At 41.4% G+C, this 16,233-nt stretch overlaps 1 protein-coding gene across 3 annotated transcripts in view; it reads left to right on the forward strand.

Annotated features, from left to right (window-relative positions):
* The window catches only part of mark3b (MAP/microtubule affinity-regulating kinase 3b), a 47,334-nt gene that overhangs the window by 7,552 nt on the left and 23,549 nt on the right, over positions 1–16,233 (forward strand). For all 3 annotated transcript variants that reach the window (XM_058379056.1, XM_058379054.1, XM_058379055.1), the window contains exons 2-3: positions 1,099–1,290; positions 1,616–1,669. In XM_058379056.1, the coding sequence (XP_058235039.1) occupies positions 1,099–1,290; positions 1,616–1,669 (246 nt within the window). The remainder of the gene's footprint in view (positions 1–1,098; positions 1,291–1,615; positions 1,670–16,233) is intronic.

Consider the following 16,233-nt stretch of genomic DNA (forward strand, 5'->3'; position numbering starts at 1 on the left):
GATTATGCTGAAGTGCTTGAAGCAAGGTTCCACTGAGAGTCGCATGCTTTTGAAATCTGCTTTCCTGTCTCTCGATCCTGGATTTATTATTTCCCCCATTGTTGATTTGCTGTCTGCTGGGTGGCTGATGGTAAAATCCCTGATTCTGTTCAGATCTACAGTCGCACACTACTCGTTATGACGTGTGTTCTGTGAGGGTGTAACTGAAAGGCTACACCGTCCTAGTTTTAGACTAATTCTGCATTTGTCTTACCTCGGAAACGGGAAGTCAGATTTTGGGAATTGCTTCATTTAAGGCATTATCCCTTTTGTGCAGTCGATCTCCATGGTTGTCTTTTGTTGGCAACATTCCAGCCAGTTAACTGTGATGAGTAACACATCTCAAAACAACAAACTGTCTAGTCAGTGCTTTGTGTATTGTTGATGCTCCGGGACCATGTTGATTTGAGGTAGTGTGTTGAATTTGGGGTAAAGTAGACGGCCCTGAGCTTACGAGGAGGAATTCTGAGTTGAGGGAAAGGTTTCTTTGGATTTTATCTAGTCATAGGTCAGACGTTTTAATCGAATGCGGTTAAATTTGCATGTTGTAGCACTTGTGTTCAGCTGCTGACTACAGTCCGTGTTAGACACACACACACACACACACACACACACACACACACACACACACAGGAAGTAACATTTCTATCACTTTACTCTTCAGGCATATATTATTGTGGGGATTTGACTTAATCTGGATTGATCATTTCATACAATAACTGCAAAGCATGTTGTGTGTTGATTACAGCGAATACTGCAGTAATTGCAAACAAATTGCACTTTAATATTTAAGTTGCATTTTATTCACAATATTCCTACTCTTCTATGTTTGCATATATGTTTATATATTATCTGTATATTTTTGCCTTTTGCTTGTACGTGTGATTATATGCATTTTTATGATAACTAATTATAATCTGTGTTTAATTTCTGTTTTTATGACCCAGACAGTTGGAAAGCATGTGGTACTGTGTATGGTTGTATCTGCCAGTGTGTGACATTTAGGAGTGTCTTGAACTCTGACACTAAGCTGTGATTTTGTCTGGGTTGTATCTCCAGCACACCTCTCACACCGACGGGCGGAACGATGGTGCCACGAGATCCAGCCGCTCCGGGGCTCGATGCCGCAACTCCATCGCCTCCTGCGCCGACGAGCAGCCGCATATCGGCAACTACCGGCTGCTCAAAACCATCGGCAAGGGCAACTTCGCCAAGGTCAAACTGGCGCGACACATCCTCACGGGTCGAGAGGTGAGCTTTAAACATCGCTCAGCCCAGGGGCTTTCATTCTGCCTGGATCTTTTTTTTTTTCCAGACATTTATCTTCCCAGTCTTTCCCACTCATCCATTTCCTCCTTCACAATGAACTCTGTCAGATCGAATGAGTGTTAAACAGACGAATGTAAAAATATAATCAGATTTTTATTTAATTTTGAATGTATTTTTGATGTATTATGTATGAACAGTGTTAGCCTCAGACATAGAGATTCGGAAGTCTTTTTTTTCTCTTTTCTATTTTAGTTTATTGCTGTTGCAGGGTCGCAAAAATATCATTTGTCTCCTCCCTTTCCTGCAGGTGGCCATAAAAATTATTGATAAGACACAGCTCAATCCTACCAGTCTCCAAAAGGTAAATATTTTGGATTTCTCCCAAGTAGTAATATCCTCTCTATTTATTTCTGCTCAACCTCTTTCTCTCTCTCTCTCTCTCTCTCTCTCTCTCCTTCCTTTTCCTGGTTTATCATTTTTGTGGGGAAAAATATATATCAAATGCTTTGGTTTAACCCCAAGAACTGTGTTGTTAGTGTATCGAACGTTTTCATTTTACCACAGTGCAGCCTGAGCCTCTTTAGCACTAGCTCACCAAACCCAAAGCTGTTCACTTCCAGGCCAGACACGATGGCTAAGTGACGGCTGATGGAGGGAGCGTCTGTGGCCTTGGATATCTGTGGCAGCTAATAATAGCCGGAGTGGAGAAATTCAAGCGAGTGGCAGGAGTAATAACAGTGCACGCATCTGTGCAGAGAGCAAAGCACTCAGACGGGACAGTGAATCGTGGAGGAGGAGCTGAAGATGAGACTCTTACTCGCTGAGCTTCTCAAGTTCTCCATTCACATGTTACTGAAGCTCTGTGACCAAGACCTGAGCTTTTTTGTGTTTGTGTGTGTGGTTCTCTGAGTTGGCTTTAGACCTCATGTTGAGGCAGATGAATGCGCATTTTCGCTGATGTACCTTCTGCTTTTAATTAACTCTTACTTGTTTTTCCATACTATTGATTTTATTTGTTTTCCATTCATGGACACAATGACAGCTTTTAGCTCTGGGTACAGTGCATGCCCAGGAGTTCAACCTTTCCACAGCTGAATTAGTACTTTTTTTTTTAAACAGTATTTATTGTATAAAATGTACAGTATTTGGTACAAATATTTAAATATGGCTGGTTTGATAATACTGTTAAAGGATGTTGCTGGTCTCTTTACTTATCTCAGGTAACATCACATGTGGCAATGAATCCAAGAGTCTGAAAAATGGCTGAACTTTTTTAATCATGGAACAGACATGCTTTCATGCTAGCAATGATTAGGCACAGAGGCACGTGTCTTACCAGTATGATCAAAATGATAAACCTACAAGAGCTGGTTAGTTGATGGAGACTGTTACAGCTTGATTTAGGTGGAAAGCTTGTAGACTTTTTTTATAACCATATAACGTAGGGTTTATGAACAGATATAATGAATGAGAGAATTGAGACTAGTCCTGTCTACACTATATGAGGAAAAAGTTGCTGGACACCTGACCATCACACCCATATGTGCTTCTTCCTTAAACTGTTTCCACAAATTTGGAAGTGCACAGTTGTATAGTGTGTCTGTATGCTGTGAAATTACAGTTTTCCTTCTCTGGAAATAAGAGCCCCAAACATAACACAACATTTCTGGCAGATGCCCTTATGATTTATCTCATTTTATACAACCTCAAAGCCCTGCTCAAGGGATTTAAACTCACAACTTTCTGGTCACTAGTCCAACACCTTAACCACTAAGCTAAAATGTCCACATCCAAACCTGTTCCAGCATGACAACGCCCCTGTGCACAGTTCGAAGTCTTTGAAGACATGGTGTAGTGTTAACATTGTAGTGGAAGGACTCAAGTGTCCTGCACAGAACCTTGACCTCAACCCCACTGCACACCTTTTGGAGAAACTGGAACACTGACCTCACACTATACCTCCTCACTCATCATCAGTACCCGATCTCACTAATTCTCTTATTGCTGAATGAACACAAATCCCCCACAACCACACTCCAAAAGGCAAGCCTTTCAGAAGACTGGAGCTTATTATAGCAGCAAAGGCGACTAAATCCGGATTAAAAAGCTCATATAAGTGCCTGGCAGGTGTCCACAAACTTTTGGCTGCAAAGTCTTTTATTTTGTGTTTGAGTGTGAGATGTTGGCCCTGCTCAGAAATCCAGCACTTTTCCCTCTAGGGCTTTTCTCAGACAGTGGGCTCTCCTGAGCCACTCACTCGCAGCTGCTCGCTGTAGTCTGTCTCTGACACTATTTCCATCTGCTCTTATGCAATTGGTTGGAGTGGGAGGAGTGCCTGTACTTTGAGTTTGGTCACTTCATTTAGAATCAGCCACTTTCTAATCAGATCAGGCAGCCTGTGGAGCTTTTTATATATTTTTTTTAATACAATTTTTTTTTTTTTTTGGAAATACTCTCGGCACTTAACATCGGCTGGCTGTTGCACATAAGCGTTCCGTTTAGACGGACAACTTTGGTGGAACTGTGTGGGTGTAGACGATCCAGATCAGCCATCCCAGACGTTTTAGTAGTCGTTTGTATCCTGGAAACTCACAAAGCAGTGTTTATTTTTCTTTCATTATTCAGAGGGGGTGTATGAGAAACGTGAGTTGTGAGAGGTTATGCTGGTAAAGGGATGCTTTGTTTAGAGATCCATGCCTTTATTCAGAATGTTTCTGACTAACACTGTTTACTCTTATTGGTCCCAGATTTGCAGCAAACCACCAACAGCTCACTACAGGCATGTGGAACGACTGAGGTAGCAAAAGCATAGACGTTTTGAATTTCTTTTCTTATGCAGGTGTTGTTTTGTTTGCTTAAAGTGACCTCTTTATTGGGTATTTTCCTGCTTTGGAGTGGAAGGCCCCAGATCTCTTAATGCTAATAGAGTACACACACCATTCTGTATCTGGGCCAGTGAGTCTCCTAGCAGTGACCTCATACACAATTGCAGCACCCACAGATTGTTACATTAGGTCAGCCCTAGTTTTCTTTTAATCAATATGATGCCATGGTTTGACCTCAGAATGTCAGAGAGAACTCTTTAGGCTTTCATTAAAGGGCAGCTCAATACTGATGTAATGATTTTAATTATGAAATTCGATGAAAATCGTTTACATCAGTTCTATAACAAATAGAGCTCTTCGGTGTAAATAAAGAGAGATGTACATAACCTGGTTGCAGAAAGACTTGAGTAGCCTAGCAACCTTATGTGACATGGTTATACTCTGAATAAAGAAATGATCAAGATTTGTATCGAGGAATCCGATTAACTAGCACTTTTTTTGGAATATCTGAGAGCAGACATGTATGCGTAACATGTAGACCCAAATGATCTTCTATCAACAGTCTGTATTAATCAACTTCTTCAAATTCATTACAGTTTCTTTAGTCACAGCTTGCACAGGGACTTCAATAGCAGACACATTTTCTGTGTGGACATGGTGATTTTTTTTGGTAGGGAATGTCAGTCAGAAGTGAAGCTGTATTTTTTATTTTTTTACATTTTCCAGCACAGGAAAGTCTTCAGGGCTGAGGTTTTAGCAGACTCGGGGTGACGTAGCAAGCTGCAGTTTATTTGTCTTAACTTCAAGAGAGAAAGGAGTGAGGTGTTGCAGCGTATGTGTTTGCAGAAGCTAACTTGTTTCAGGGACTTTCCACAACAATACACCTAACATTTTATATATGGTGTATTTGGATAATTATTTAAAAATATAAGAATAATGATTCTAATAATAATAATAGGCAAATTACTGTGGTACAAGAGGAATAAAACACTTCCAGATGTATTGTTATAGATAATCAATGCTGAAGTCTTAACAACTGTTCATTCTACTTTTTCCTTACATTTTTATCTACTCTTAACACGTATCCCCTGCTCTAATAACCACCCTAAATGTTAAGGACCATTTTCAACCCTTGTGTAGTGTTCGGCACAAATCGACCCATTTTATACACCGATCAGGCATAACATTATGAGCAGTGAGAGGTGAAGTGAATAACACTGATTATCTCCTCATCATGGCACCTGTTAGTGGGTGGGATATATTAGGCAGCAAGTGAACATTTTGTCCTCAAAGTTGATGTGTTAGAAGCAGGAAAAATGGGCAAGCGTTAGGATTTGAGCGAGTTTGACCAAGGGCCAAATTGTGATGGCTCAGAGCATCCCTTGTGGGGTGTTCCCGGTCTGCAGTGGTCAGTATCTATCAAAAGTGGTCCAAGGAAGGAACAGTGGTTAACCAGCGACAGGGTCATGGGTGGCCAAGCTTCACTAATGCACGTGGGGAGCGAAGGCTGGACCGTGTGATCCGATCCAATAGATGAGCTACTGTTGCTCAAATTGCTGAAGAAGTTAATGCTGGTTCTGATAGAAAGGTGTCGGATACACAGTGCATCACAGTTTGTTGTGTTTTGGCAGCAAATGGGGGACCAACCCAATATTAGACAACATTAGGTCATAATGTTATGCCTGGTTGGTGTATTTTTACTTAATGTGTTTTGCATTTGTTGTAAACAAATTATAACTTGATGACAAAAACGATTGACACTTTCATTGTTACACAGGATCGAGAAAGTGCAAACATTAATCACAAATTTTATCCACATATAAAGACAATACATGTAAAGGAGTTTTGACCTGAACAGTACCAAGGGGTCCAAAGAGTGAACATTAACAGCAAGCGTTAATTAATGTAATGGCTTATTGACTAATTATGACAAGTCTTATACTACTACAAAACTCACACATCCAGCACATATCACTGGAACTTTCCTTTTCCTGGTTTCCTGTTGTCAGAGAGGTTTCCTTCTCTCTCTCTCTCTCTCTCTCTCTCTGTTATTTTAGCAGACAGATGTAGAGAGATGTGGTCATAATTTTATCGTAATTATTATTTTTTTTCCTAAGGAAAATAGATCAGCAGCAGAGAATCGAGTCCTTGTTCTAAGTTGAAGTCACAGAGGGCTCTCTGCTATGCTTGCACAGACATGTACACAGTGCCAACGTACGTGCATCCTTGCAGGAGTTCGTCTCCTTCCTTCCTCTTGAGGCATGTTTTCAAATAGCGTGTCACCCACAGCTAGCTGAGAATTTATCAGCTGCTACCTGGAATGGCCCAGCGACGACAGCAGCGAGCGTGTCCGGATTAGACATCGTTATGTTCCTCACAGCCATTTAGCTGAAGAAATACAAGGCATCTGTGGACTGTGCTACCCAGATGGCCTGAAAAGTGTTTTCATTTATTTTGTTTGTTTATTTTTGTAATTCCATTACAAAATTTTTGCTTTTTATTTTCAGGTTTTGGTTAAGAATTTTTATTTGAGAGGTTGAGTCGATTCTCTGATAGACATACAGTGGATATAAAAACTTTAAAAAAGGTTTTTGTGATGACCCTTAGTGTGTCATGACCCAGAATGACCTTTAAAGTGAAATTACAGAATATCAAATGAAGTGAAGAGCACCCGGAAGCCGTAGGCAGCAATAGTAATAGTGAAAGTAGCAGTGATGATCAACAGAGCACCAATAGTATCAGTATTAAGAGTGAAAGTAACAATTATACCAACAATAACAGTAGCTATCGAAATAGTAATAGTAATGTTACCAACAGTACAGGTAATCATAGCAATAGAAACTGTAGCCACTGTAACAGTGCTGAGATGTTCATTTATTTTTTTTTGTGTGAAAGAATTTATTTTAGATGTTTGTGTAAGGTCGTTTTAGACAGCTATCTTACCTAAACTGCTTAAAAAAACTTTTTTGGAATAAGGAAAAAGTGGCAGTGTGCCATCTTTAAAATCAAGTCTGCTCCCATTCTAATTCAGAATTCCATCAGGCTTCACGTAGACTCGCACCACGGCTCCAGATGAGCTCTCGCTCAAGGAGTCGGACGATTCGCCCCTAGAGAGTATAAAAGTCCATCCCATCTCAAATCCACCCTAGAGGTGTGCAGTGATTCACTGCTCATCTGCCAATATCTCGATTACAGCTCTTATTCACTCAAATGCAGTGTTTAGTCTGCTCAGTGTTTCTAGCTGACATTTGGGAGCAGTTGTTTAGTCTGTTTGCACAAAGGCGTGTTTCTGAATGAGCGATATGTAGACTTTTAGCATGAGCAGCTTCTTTTGATCCCGACACTCTTTCCACCCAAGAGCCATCACCTACTCAAGGCTACTTTTAACACTGTGAGCGGACATTACCGACTGTGCTCAGTGTCCACCACCCCAGCAGTCAGGTGCACTCACGCACCACAACAAATGAAATACAGATCATTATTTTCCTACAGAGAACCCAAATTAGGATTCTGCATTGGACTAGTCTATTTAGAGTGTTTGAAAAGCTGCTCTTTATAATTTGATGTCAGGTCTGCAATGTCTGGTGTAATGAGCCACTCTCAGTTAGTTCCGCCTCCGTGATCTCCATCAGTGATCTCAGTACTGATGAGTGCTGTCGATTGTATGCATGAGGAATGAGAAGCAAAACAACGTTTCATTTGTGAGCTGTTACAGGTGTAGTCCTGGTGGAAAATAGCAAAATACTTGTTGGCTCGTGAGTCACATATCCAAAATGCATGCTAGTGCAACAAGGGGGACTTTCTGAAGTAATAGGTAACATGATTGATGGGGAATATGAGATGTGTTTGTGTCCTGATTAGTTGGCTGTTGGTGGTCTGTTATTTATTTTTTATTTTCTCTCCTGCTTACAGAATAAGGGACCTCTGAGCATGTGGCACGGGAATGCTTCTCTCAGAGCACAGCTTTGCAGCTCTTATATTTATATATATATATATATATAAAGTGTATATGTATGTAATATGTATGGCAGTGAGGGAGCGTCCATGTGTGCGCGTACAGTATATATATATTTGTGTATGCTCTGATGAAACAAGGGAGTATGCCAGGAAGGAAGTTGGAGAGGAAAGCACATTAACAGGCTGGTGGGGAAAGTGGGCTGCTGGCCAGTTTGGTCAGCTGAGAGACCCTTGTGCACTGTGTGCTCTGCTGTCTGTGGCAGTATTGTCTTTACATGGTCCCCAGAGGCACGGATGACTGTTGGTATGGAAAGAGAGGTGGAGAATTTATTAACCAGTTTATTAATCATTGTCTGATATTGGCCTTGAGCATGTTTTAGCAGATTTCATCAGTCTTTACTACATAATTACTACTTGTCACTCTGAATTAGATGATGAACCCAATAAAACCTTGGCTGGATTTTTGGAACAGCCTGAGTGTGTTCTCCATGTCAGATTATAGGGCAAAGATCCTCTGATGATAGATCTATGATTAGCAGAACGTAATCGTTTCTTTTAGATCAGTGCAGTCTGGGTACAGCAAACAGAAATCACACTGCCATTGCTAATTATTTCTTTTGTTATACACTTTTTTGACTTGAGGCAAAGGGGTAAGCAGTTCCAAGTCTAATGTTTAAGTTTCCCTGAGATCTAGCTGACTAGGCTAGTAATGGGAGCTAATCTAATATTATAAAGTATGACCAGATAGTTAGCTAGTTAAGTGGATTAATGAAGACAAACAAATTTCTGCCTAGATCATGACTCATTCATGATATTTCTCCATCATTTTGGAGACCTCAACAATGAATTTGCTCTACAGTGGTTTAATTGTGAGCAGTCCCAGCGTTGAGGTGCATCACGCCACCATGAGTGCATGTTTTGTTTGTTTAAATACAGGTGACAAAAATACATTTTTGATAAGTCAATAGTGAGAAGCATTTTTCTTTATCTGGTTGTTGGAGGCATTTAATCTTCTTGTTCTGCCTGCCCAGGGTAGTCATTTGCTTAGCCGTATGACATCCTGAATATTGTGGGTTTGGTCAATTGTCAAGTTTGTGTTACCAAAACCCATTGTGAGTTTGCGGTGTTCCTGAGTCGAGCATGCTAATATTTGCCTGCAGTGTAACATTGTCCAAACCTGTTCTTATATATATCAAGTTGTGTGAAACTTTGTCCTCTCTGCTGGTTAGATTGCTATATATTTTCCTTCCTCCTTTTGCCTTAAAGGCACAGAATGACTTATGGCCCGATTGGAAGGTGATGCCTCCGGATGAAAAGAATACTCTGAGAACAGACAGGGTTTAGCTTGGCCACTCATATCCTAAAGAGGTCAGACAATCTGCACTCCTCCTACAGTAAGTAACCTGTGAGTGCTGCTATTTTTTACCCTCTGGTTCCGCTGCTGGATGTTGGAGTACCTTTAGATCTGGCTGGGGCACGACTTCACAGGAGCGTGTGAAGCAGACAGACTTTTTATCCAGTCAGCACTTGCCTTTAATTAGGTTGTGTGCTTGTAGATCATACGTGGAGACTTGTAGTGCCGCTTTCCCATGGACACTAGAGGAACTCTGCAAGCAGGGACACACAGCTTTCTTAGTACTGTCTGGAGATGTGTGTGTGTGAGTGAGAGAGAGGGAGAGAGTGTATGCATACTTTTTTTTAAATAATCTAATTATTTATTGATTAACTCAAAAAATACCAAAAGCTGGTATGTTACTTAATCATAAAAATGTAGTTTTATCCATAGTGATAAAGCATAGAAGCCCCATATTTAGCATTTTCTCTTAGATCAATACAGTGTGTCTATGCCTCTTTGTGTCTGCTGTTCAATGTTACACGTTTGGCAGCTGGTGTATTTTCGTCTTGTCGGGTTTATGCACACGTTTGTGCTTAGTGCACGTGTTCGCACACACTGTTTTTTTTTCCTGTGGGTGTAAGCATGTCTCGCTACCACCCGGCCGCATCTCCACGAGCAGCTTCCTGTTTGGGAGTGTGTGCTGAGAGAAGAGAGAGGGAGGGGAGCTTCCTATCTCACAGCTTCACAGAGGGGCAGCCAATCACCCGCAGAGATGCAGAGAGAATCACACACTATTGGGAGATCCGCTGCATCTGTGGGTCTGACTGTTGTGCCTGCAGGATATTAGTCCACACTTTTGCTTCTCCTCGCCATGCCCGTCAGCACGGCAATGCTTGAACCAAATTAGCAGTGAATTATTTGAAGGCCCTGGCTGACAGAATAAGGATGGTTATTTGCCATGTGCCATCTGTCAGCCATGCACACATCTGGAACATTATTGCTGTGTGCCCTGCAGACCTCCATAAGCCTTCTGTGGCTTTTTACCGCTGTGCCTTTCTCAAGAGCTCACTTTCTGATATTTCTTATTTCGAACCAAGTGAAATATGCCATATAGGTCATCTCAAGAGCGGGCGAGTGTGTGGGAGGTGTGTGACTGAGCATCGTGTCTCGAGGCTTTAAGGGCAGAACTTCATGCCAGAGGCTCAAAAAAAGGCCACTGAAGCATGATGTCAATTTGCACAGAGAATTATTCAGAAATGCAGCAATTGGAGCTACCGCAGCCTGTGGGCATGAGGAAACACACGTGCAGAGACAAAGAAACAAAACCACACCCAGAATAAAAATACCTTCCTCAAATGCTTACAGGTGTTCAGCAGACTAGTCTGGAAAAAAAAACAAGACACAAGCATGTACACACACATAAACAGTTTAGGAATGAAGTCGTGATCTGGTGCTTCGATCTCCGTGTGGCGCTACACGTGCACACTTCAGTATGAAAGACATGCATGAATTAAACAAGATGGACGTGTAGTATTGCTTTATAACCACTGTTTGGTGTAAGCTATACATCCGGATATTTTCGTCTCAAGTCAGTTACGGTTTCTTTGCTATCTGACATGCTGCTGGAAGACCTAGTTTGGAATGGGGGAACATGCTGTCCTCTTTTCTCCTCCTGCAGCCCACTTTCCCCTGAGCAAAGTGTATTCAGGGCCGTCCCTGGCTTCCTGGGAACAAAGATGGCTCTGATGACTGAGCTCCAGCATAGGTGCGCAAAATGCAAAACAGCATCCAGGTGTACATGCAGCACTCTCATAACCGCCATGACTCTCTCTTCTGCATCCTTCAAGAAGATCAAATAGGTTTCTATAATTCTTCTTGATTGCAATCATTATATCACAGCATGGATGAGTTCTCGAATCAGAAGCTGATTAATATTCTATCAAAGCCTGGATCTGTGTATGAGCTCGTAACACATTATTGTTTCTATAGTAACGGCTCATCCATAGCGGATCTGATTGGACATAAAAGGTGTTATTTAAGATTGTCAAGCGCAGTGAAGTTTTCTGTTAGGAGTGTTATGACATGGAAGGTGTTGCAAGTGTCAGCAAAAATCAGCTAGTTGGTTCTTGTTGAAGTTTAAAGCAAAAAAAATGCAACTTCTCATGTTACTGAGAAAGCACAAACTCCTCTGTGCTGAAGACTCGAGTTTCTTAACTTCTTTCTGTAATGTTAAATACAAATAGGAATGTTTACAAAGCTCTTTTTTGTTCAAAAACTATACATTTTATAATTGTTTGCAAATCACTTTGGTATTAGATATCACAAACTAGTCCTAATTTTTAGATTTAATGTTTCTTTTATATATGTTTATCTGTAATTTTTGTTGTTTTTTTGTGGGTTGTGCAAGTCTGTCTCGGTTTGTACCGCATTGAGCTTCACTGTAAATATGAATAATAGTTCGTAGTGAATGCTTACTTTGGTTTTCCTCTTCTCTGCTTACATTTTGTATTTTTATTATCTCTTTTAACTCCTTTTTTTAGTCAAAAGATTCTTTTATTTCCTGTTGCACCTCTGTATAAAACTACCCTTAATCTCAAGTGCATATCTTTCACTGTTACACATGCCCAGGTTTTATGCTTTCTGTCATGTCAAATTGTGATGGCTGAAAAAACTGGACCAGAGCATCTCCAAAACTGCAGCTCTTGTGGGGTGTTCCCGGTCTGCAGTGGTCAGTATCTATCAAAAGTGGTCCAAGGAAGGAACAGTGGTGAACCTGTGACAGGGTCATGGGCAGGCAAGGCTCATTGATGCACACGAGGAGTGAAGGGTGGCCCGTGTGATCCGATCCAACAGATGAGCTCTATGGGAAGAAGGCCAGCTTGGCGGAGGCAGTGTCATACTTTAGGCAGTGTTCAGCTGGGAAACCTTGGATCCTGCCATCCATGTGGGTGTTACTTACCACCTACCTAAGCAATGTTGCAGACCATGTACACCCTTTCATTGAAACAGTATTCCCTAATGGTTGTGGCCTCTTACAGCAGAATAATGTACCGTTCCACAAAGCAAAAAAAGGTTCAGGAATGGTTTGAGCACAACAACGAGTTTGAGGTGTTGACTTGGCCTCCATATTCCCCAGATCTCAATCCAATCGACCATCTGTGTGATGTGCTGGACAAACAAGTCTGATCCATGGAGGACCCACCTTGCAACTTACTTAACAGGACTTAAAGGATGTGCTGCTAACATCTTGGTGCCAGATACTACAGCACACCTTCAGGGATCTAGTGGAGTCCATGCTTTGACGGATCAGGGCTGTTTTAGCAGCAAAAGGGGTACAAACACAATATTAGGCATAATGGTTATAATGTTATGGCTGATCGGTGTATGTGCTTTTTGTCTTTATCATCAGCCAGTCAATATAGCATTTACCAGTACCATGTACAATATGGAAACACTCCACCTTTACCTTCAAAATGAAAGATATTATAGAGATTACATATAAAAGAAACTTTTCAGAAGGAAAGAGCTTAGCAGTTAAAAACATTTGAATAAAACAACATCTAGACTGCACTCCCTTTGTACGTCTGTACTGTATAGATGTAGTTTTTGTAGTCCAGGTCAGAGAAGCCAGCTGGTGCAATCTAGTTTCTGTTCATGAATAAAACCATTTGCGTCGCTGGTTTTGTTTTTGTTTTCTCTAATATGTGAGGCCTTGCATTGTTTACTGCGGTTGAAATAGAGAAGTAACAGTTTCTGCCGTTTACCTAATGCCGTAATGTTCACATCACATTTGGCTGAGTTCCCCCCCTCCACCCCTTAAAGTTGGCTGATAAAATCAGAACTAGGCCTGAACAAAATGAAATCCACCTCATAGCAAAACTTTCATGTTGATAAAAATGGTTTTAAAATACTCTGGGAAATAAAAGAAAATGACTCTAATCATGCTCTTTTACATGCAGCAAGTTCAGAATATAATGCCTCATTGTTGAATTGCAGACCAAAGATTTTTCTCTCTAGACGAAAAGTCAGAAACATTATGTGCAATGTTTAAAAATACAGACTTGCTTATTTCCGGTATCTAACTAGTTTGTCTTATTTTATTAATTTAGCTACCAAAACTTGGCAAACGTGCCTGGTGAGCTGGGTGATGAGTTTCTGATTGTCCCCATCCCCCTGTGGTGTGACTCATTTCTTTAACACAAAAGCTGTAACTCGTTCTAGACCATGAGCCTCTGTGGTGGCGCCTGTGGATCATGTCGTTGTGCTTACAGAACACCATTCACACACTCGGTAAAGCGGATGCTGCTGATGACTCATCTCATCTCACTGTTTAAATGCTGGAAAACATCTGACTTTCATCCTCGAAGCTCTCCCTATCCTCTCCGCTCCATCTGCGTCTGGACGCCATCGGCTTGTTAGCACAAGCAACGGTCTTGTTCTCGGCAGGGTGATTAGCGGTTTCAGGCTGATCTTTGCAGCACAGCGTGCTCCTCTCCCACACACAGACTCCCAGCATTCCTCTGTCTCTTCAAGCCATGAGGTAACATAATGCTCAGCAATAAGCGTTCAAAGAAATCTTTGGTGTTTTTTTTTTTCTTTTCCCTCCACCTCTCATCGTCTCATGGCCCGAGTTACTGTAGAGCCAGATGGGTTTGTGCTTGGTGTTTCCCTGCTAATGAACCCTGTGGCTTCCCATGAGTCCTTGCAGTTTCTCATTCATAAACCAGTCACCAGTTGCCTGTAGTGTTCCATGTAAGAGACAACAGTCGAGAGTGTGTATTTTGTCTCTCTTACACCTTCAGCTGGTGAAGGATGTTGTTGAGATTGTGTTACTACTTTTCACGTTCAGAGTTACAGGACTTCGCTGGACGCTATATTTATCCAGTAGCGCTGAGAGCGGTGTGTGTTTATGGAGAGCAGATGCCTGTACAGCTCCAGCGTTAAAGAAAAAGACGAGACGCCATAACCATAACATCAGCTCAGGTCCTTTACTGTCTTCTGCACCTGATGTTAACCGCTAGTCTTTGATTCGGAGCATTAGCGCGATGATTTATGACACAGAAAGGTCTTTTATGACACCCGGATACAGTGTGTGTCCTGTCGGCGCTCATCGTGTCAGCAGCTGATCTATCTCGCCTTGCTCAGTGGCTGGAGTGTCAACTTAGCTTTTGCCTGAGAACGTTTTAAGAAATCTTATTAGAAGTTTGGGGCCTAATACTCGTGTGAAATACTGACAACACACATTGTGGGTGGAAATATAAAGCATAACTGGTATTAGTGCAGCAATCTGTGCTTAGGTTGGACTTGGCCAGGAGTTTCCAGTCATAATCAGTTAATATTGGCTCGTTTGGAATGAAAATCTGCATACGTCCCGGGTCTTTCCGAATAAGACCGGACACTCCTGAACCTAGCCTGTAGTGTTATTGTAATGAACTGTTCAGGATTGCTGTAGATTCTTCATTTGTCTGAAATTGCATTACAAGTACCTAATCGTCTTATTTTTGAATATACACGGTCTTTGCAGCACACATAATGGACAGCGTTTTTGCTAGTGTAATGAAAGTGCAACACTGTCGTGTTTCACACTGCAGTAAGTAAAACTTTAAATGTCAGTGAAACTACACATTTGAGGCTAAACGGTAAGATGGGTTAAGGTTACATCTGTGCAAAGTCTTGCACATCTATGCAAAATGTTTCTACATTGTTATCTTTTAAAGTTTTATACATGGAAATTATTTTGATTCGAGTGTTTATTGAAGCTCTTGACCTGTAACTGTATGATGAGATGCATAAACAGCATCTTGACCTCCAGGGGATGGACTAGCAACAGGCCAATTTAAGACCATTGGGAAAATTTTGGTGATGAATACCTTTTTTTTACAACAGAATTAATAACAATGCATGAGCGATCAGATTCACTTCTGCATTCGTGGGTCATAATGCAGTCAGAGGATTTGTCACGTGTTACACTGCATAAAAAGGAACATGGATTGCGATGAGTCAGGGGCTCGAGTAAGAACGCCTCAAGAAGATTTCTTCACCAATGTTTCTCAAGGTTTCAGTAGTGAGGACGAGACCTTACCTGACCTAGTCTTAGCCTCTGACATCATGAACCGTTGAGTGAATGTCTGTTGCATATGACACACAAAATTGGAAACGCTTTAAGTGTTTCGAAATAGTCGTCTGATTGGTCGAATTCTACAGAAGACGTGTGCGTCAAATTTTTGACTGTCTGCCTGGAAATAAAGCCATCATGACTTTCTGCTTCTCTCATGGAAGAAGGAAGCTGTCGTGTTTACAACTGTGACAGTGAGCGTCAGTTAAACGCTGGATCTGAAGTGGATGTGAAGCTCTCAGTAGAGATTCATTCATTTGCTCAGCTTTCTTAAGTGAGTGATCTATGGTTACACACTGGTCTGTTTTTGTAGGAGCATCAACTTTACATCATGTCTCCTAAACATGACTGAACAGAGTGATCTGTGATTGGTTGCAGTATACGTTAGTCAAATGCTCTCTAGGGCGGTCCTTGGGTGGTAAAAGCTGCTGTGGAGTCCAGACTTTCTGCTGTCAGTCTGAATGTCTGGTTATGCGAGACCCCATATAGGACACACGACTGAAAAAAAGTCTAACAGTGACACAAGAATAGACCTAATTGAACCAAAACATGCACCTTGCTATCAAAATCAGCAGTCTGATTTTGAGATTGGTTCTGGTTTCTAACCTGAGCATATACTGCCCTACCTGCTCAGCGGAATTAGACGGGACAAATAAAGACGCTCATGGGAAGTCCGTGCGGAGAAATTGTTG

Source organism: Hemibagrus wyckioides, linkage group LG25 (assembly GCF_019097595.1).
Source record: "Hemibagrus wyckioides isolate EC202008001 linkage group LG25, SWU_Hwy_1.0, whole genome shotgun sequence".
NCBI classification, from domain to species: domain Eukaryota; kingdom Metazoa; phylum Chordata; class Actinopteri; order Siluriformes; family Bagridae; genus Hemibagrus; species Hemibagrus wyckioides.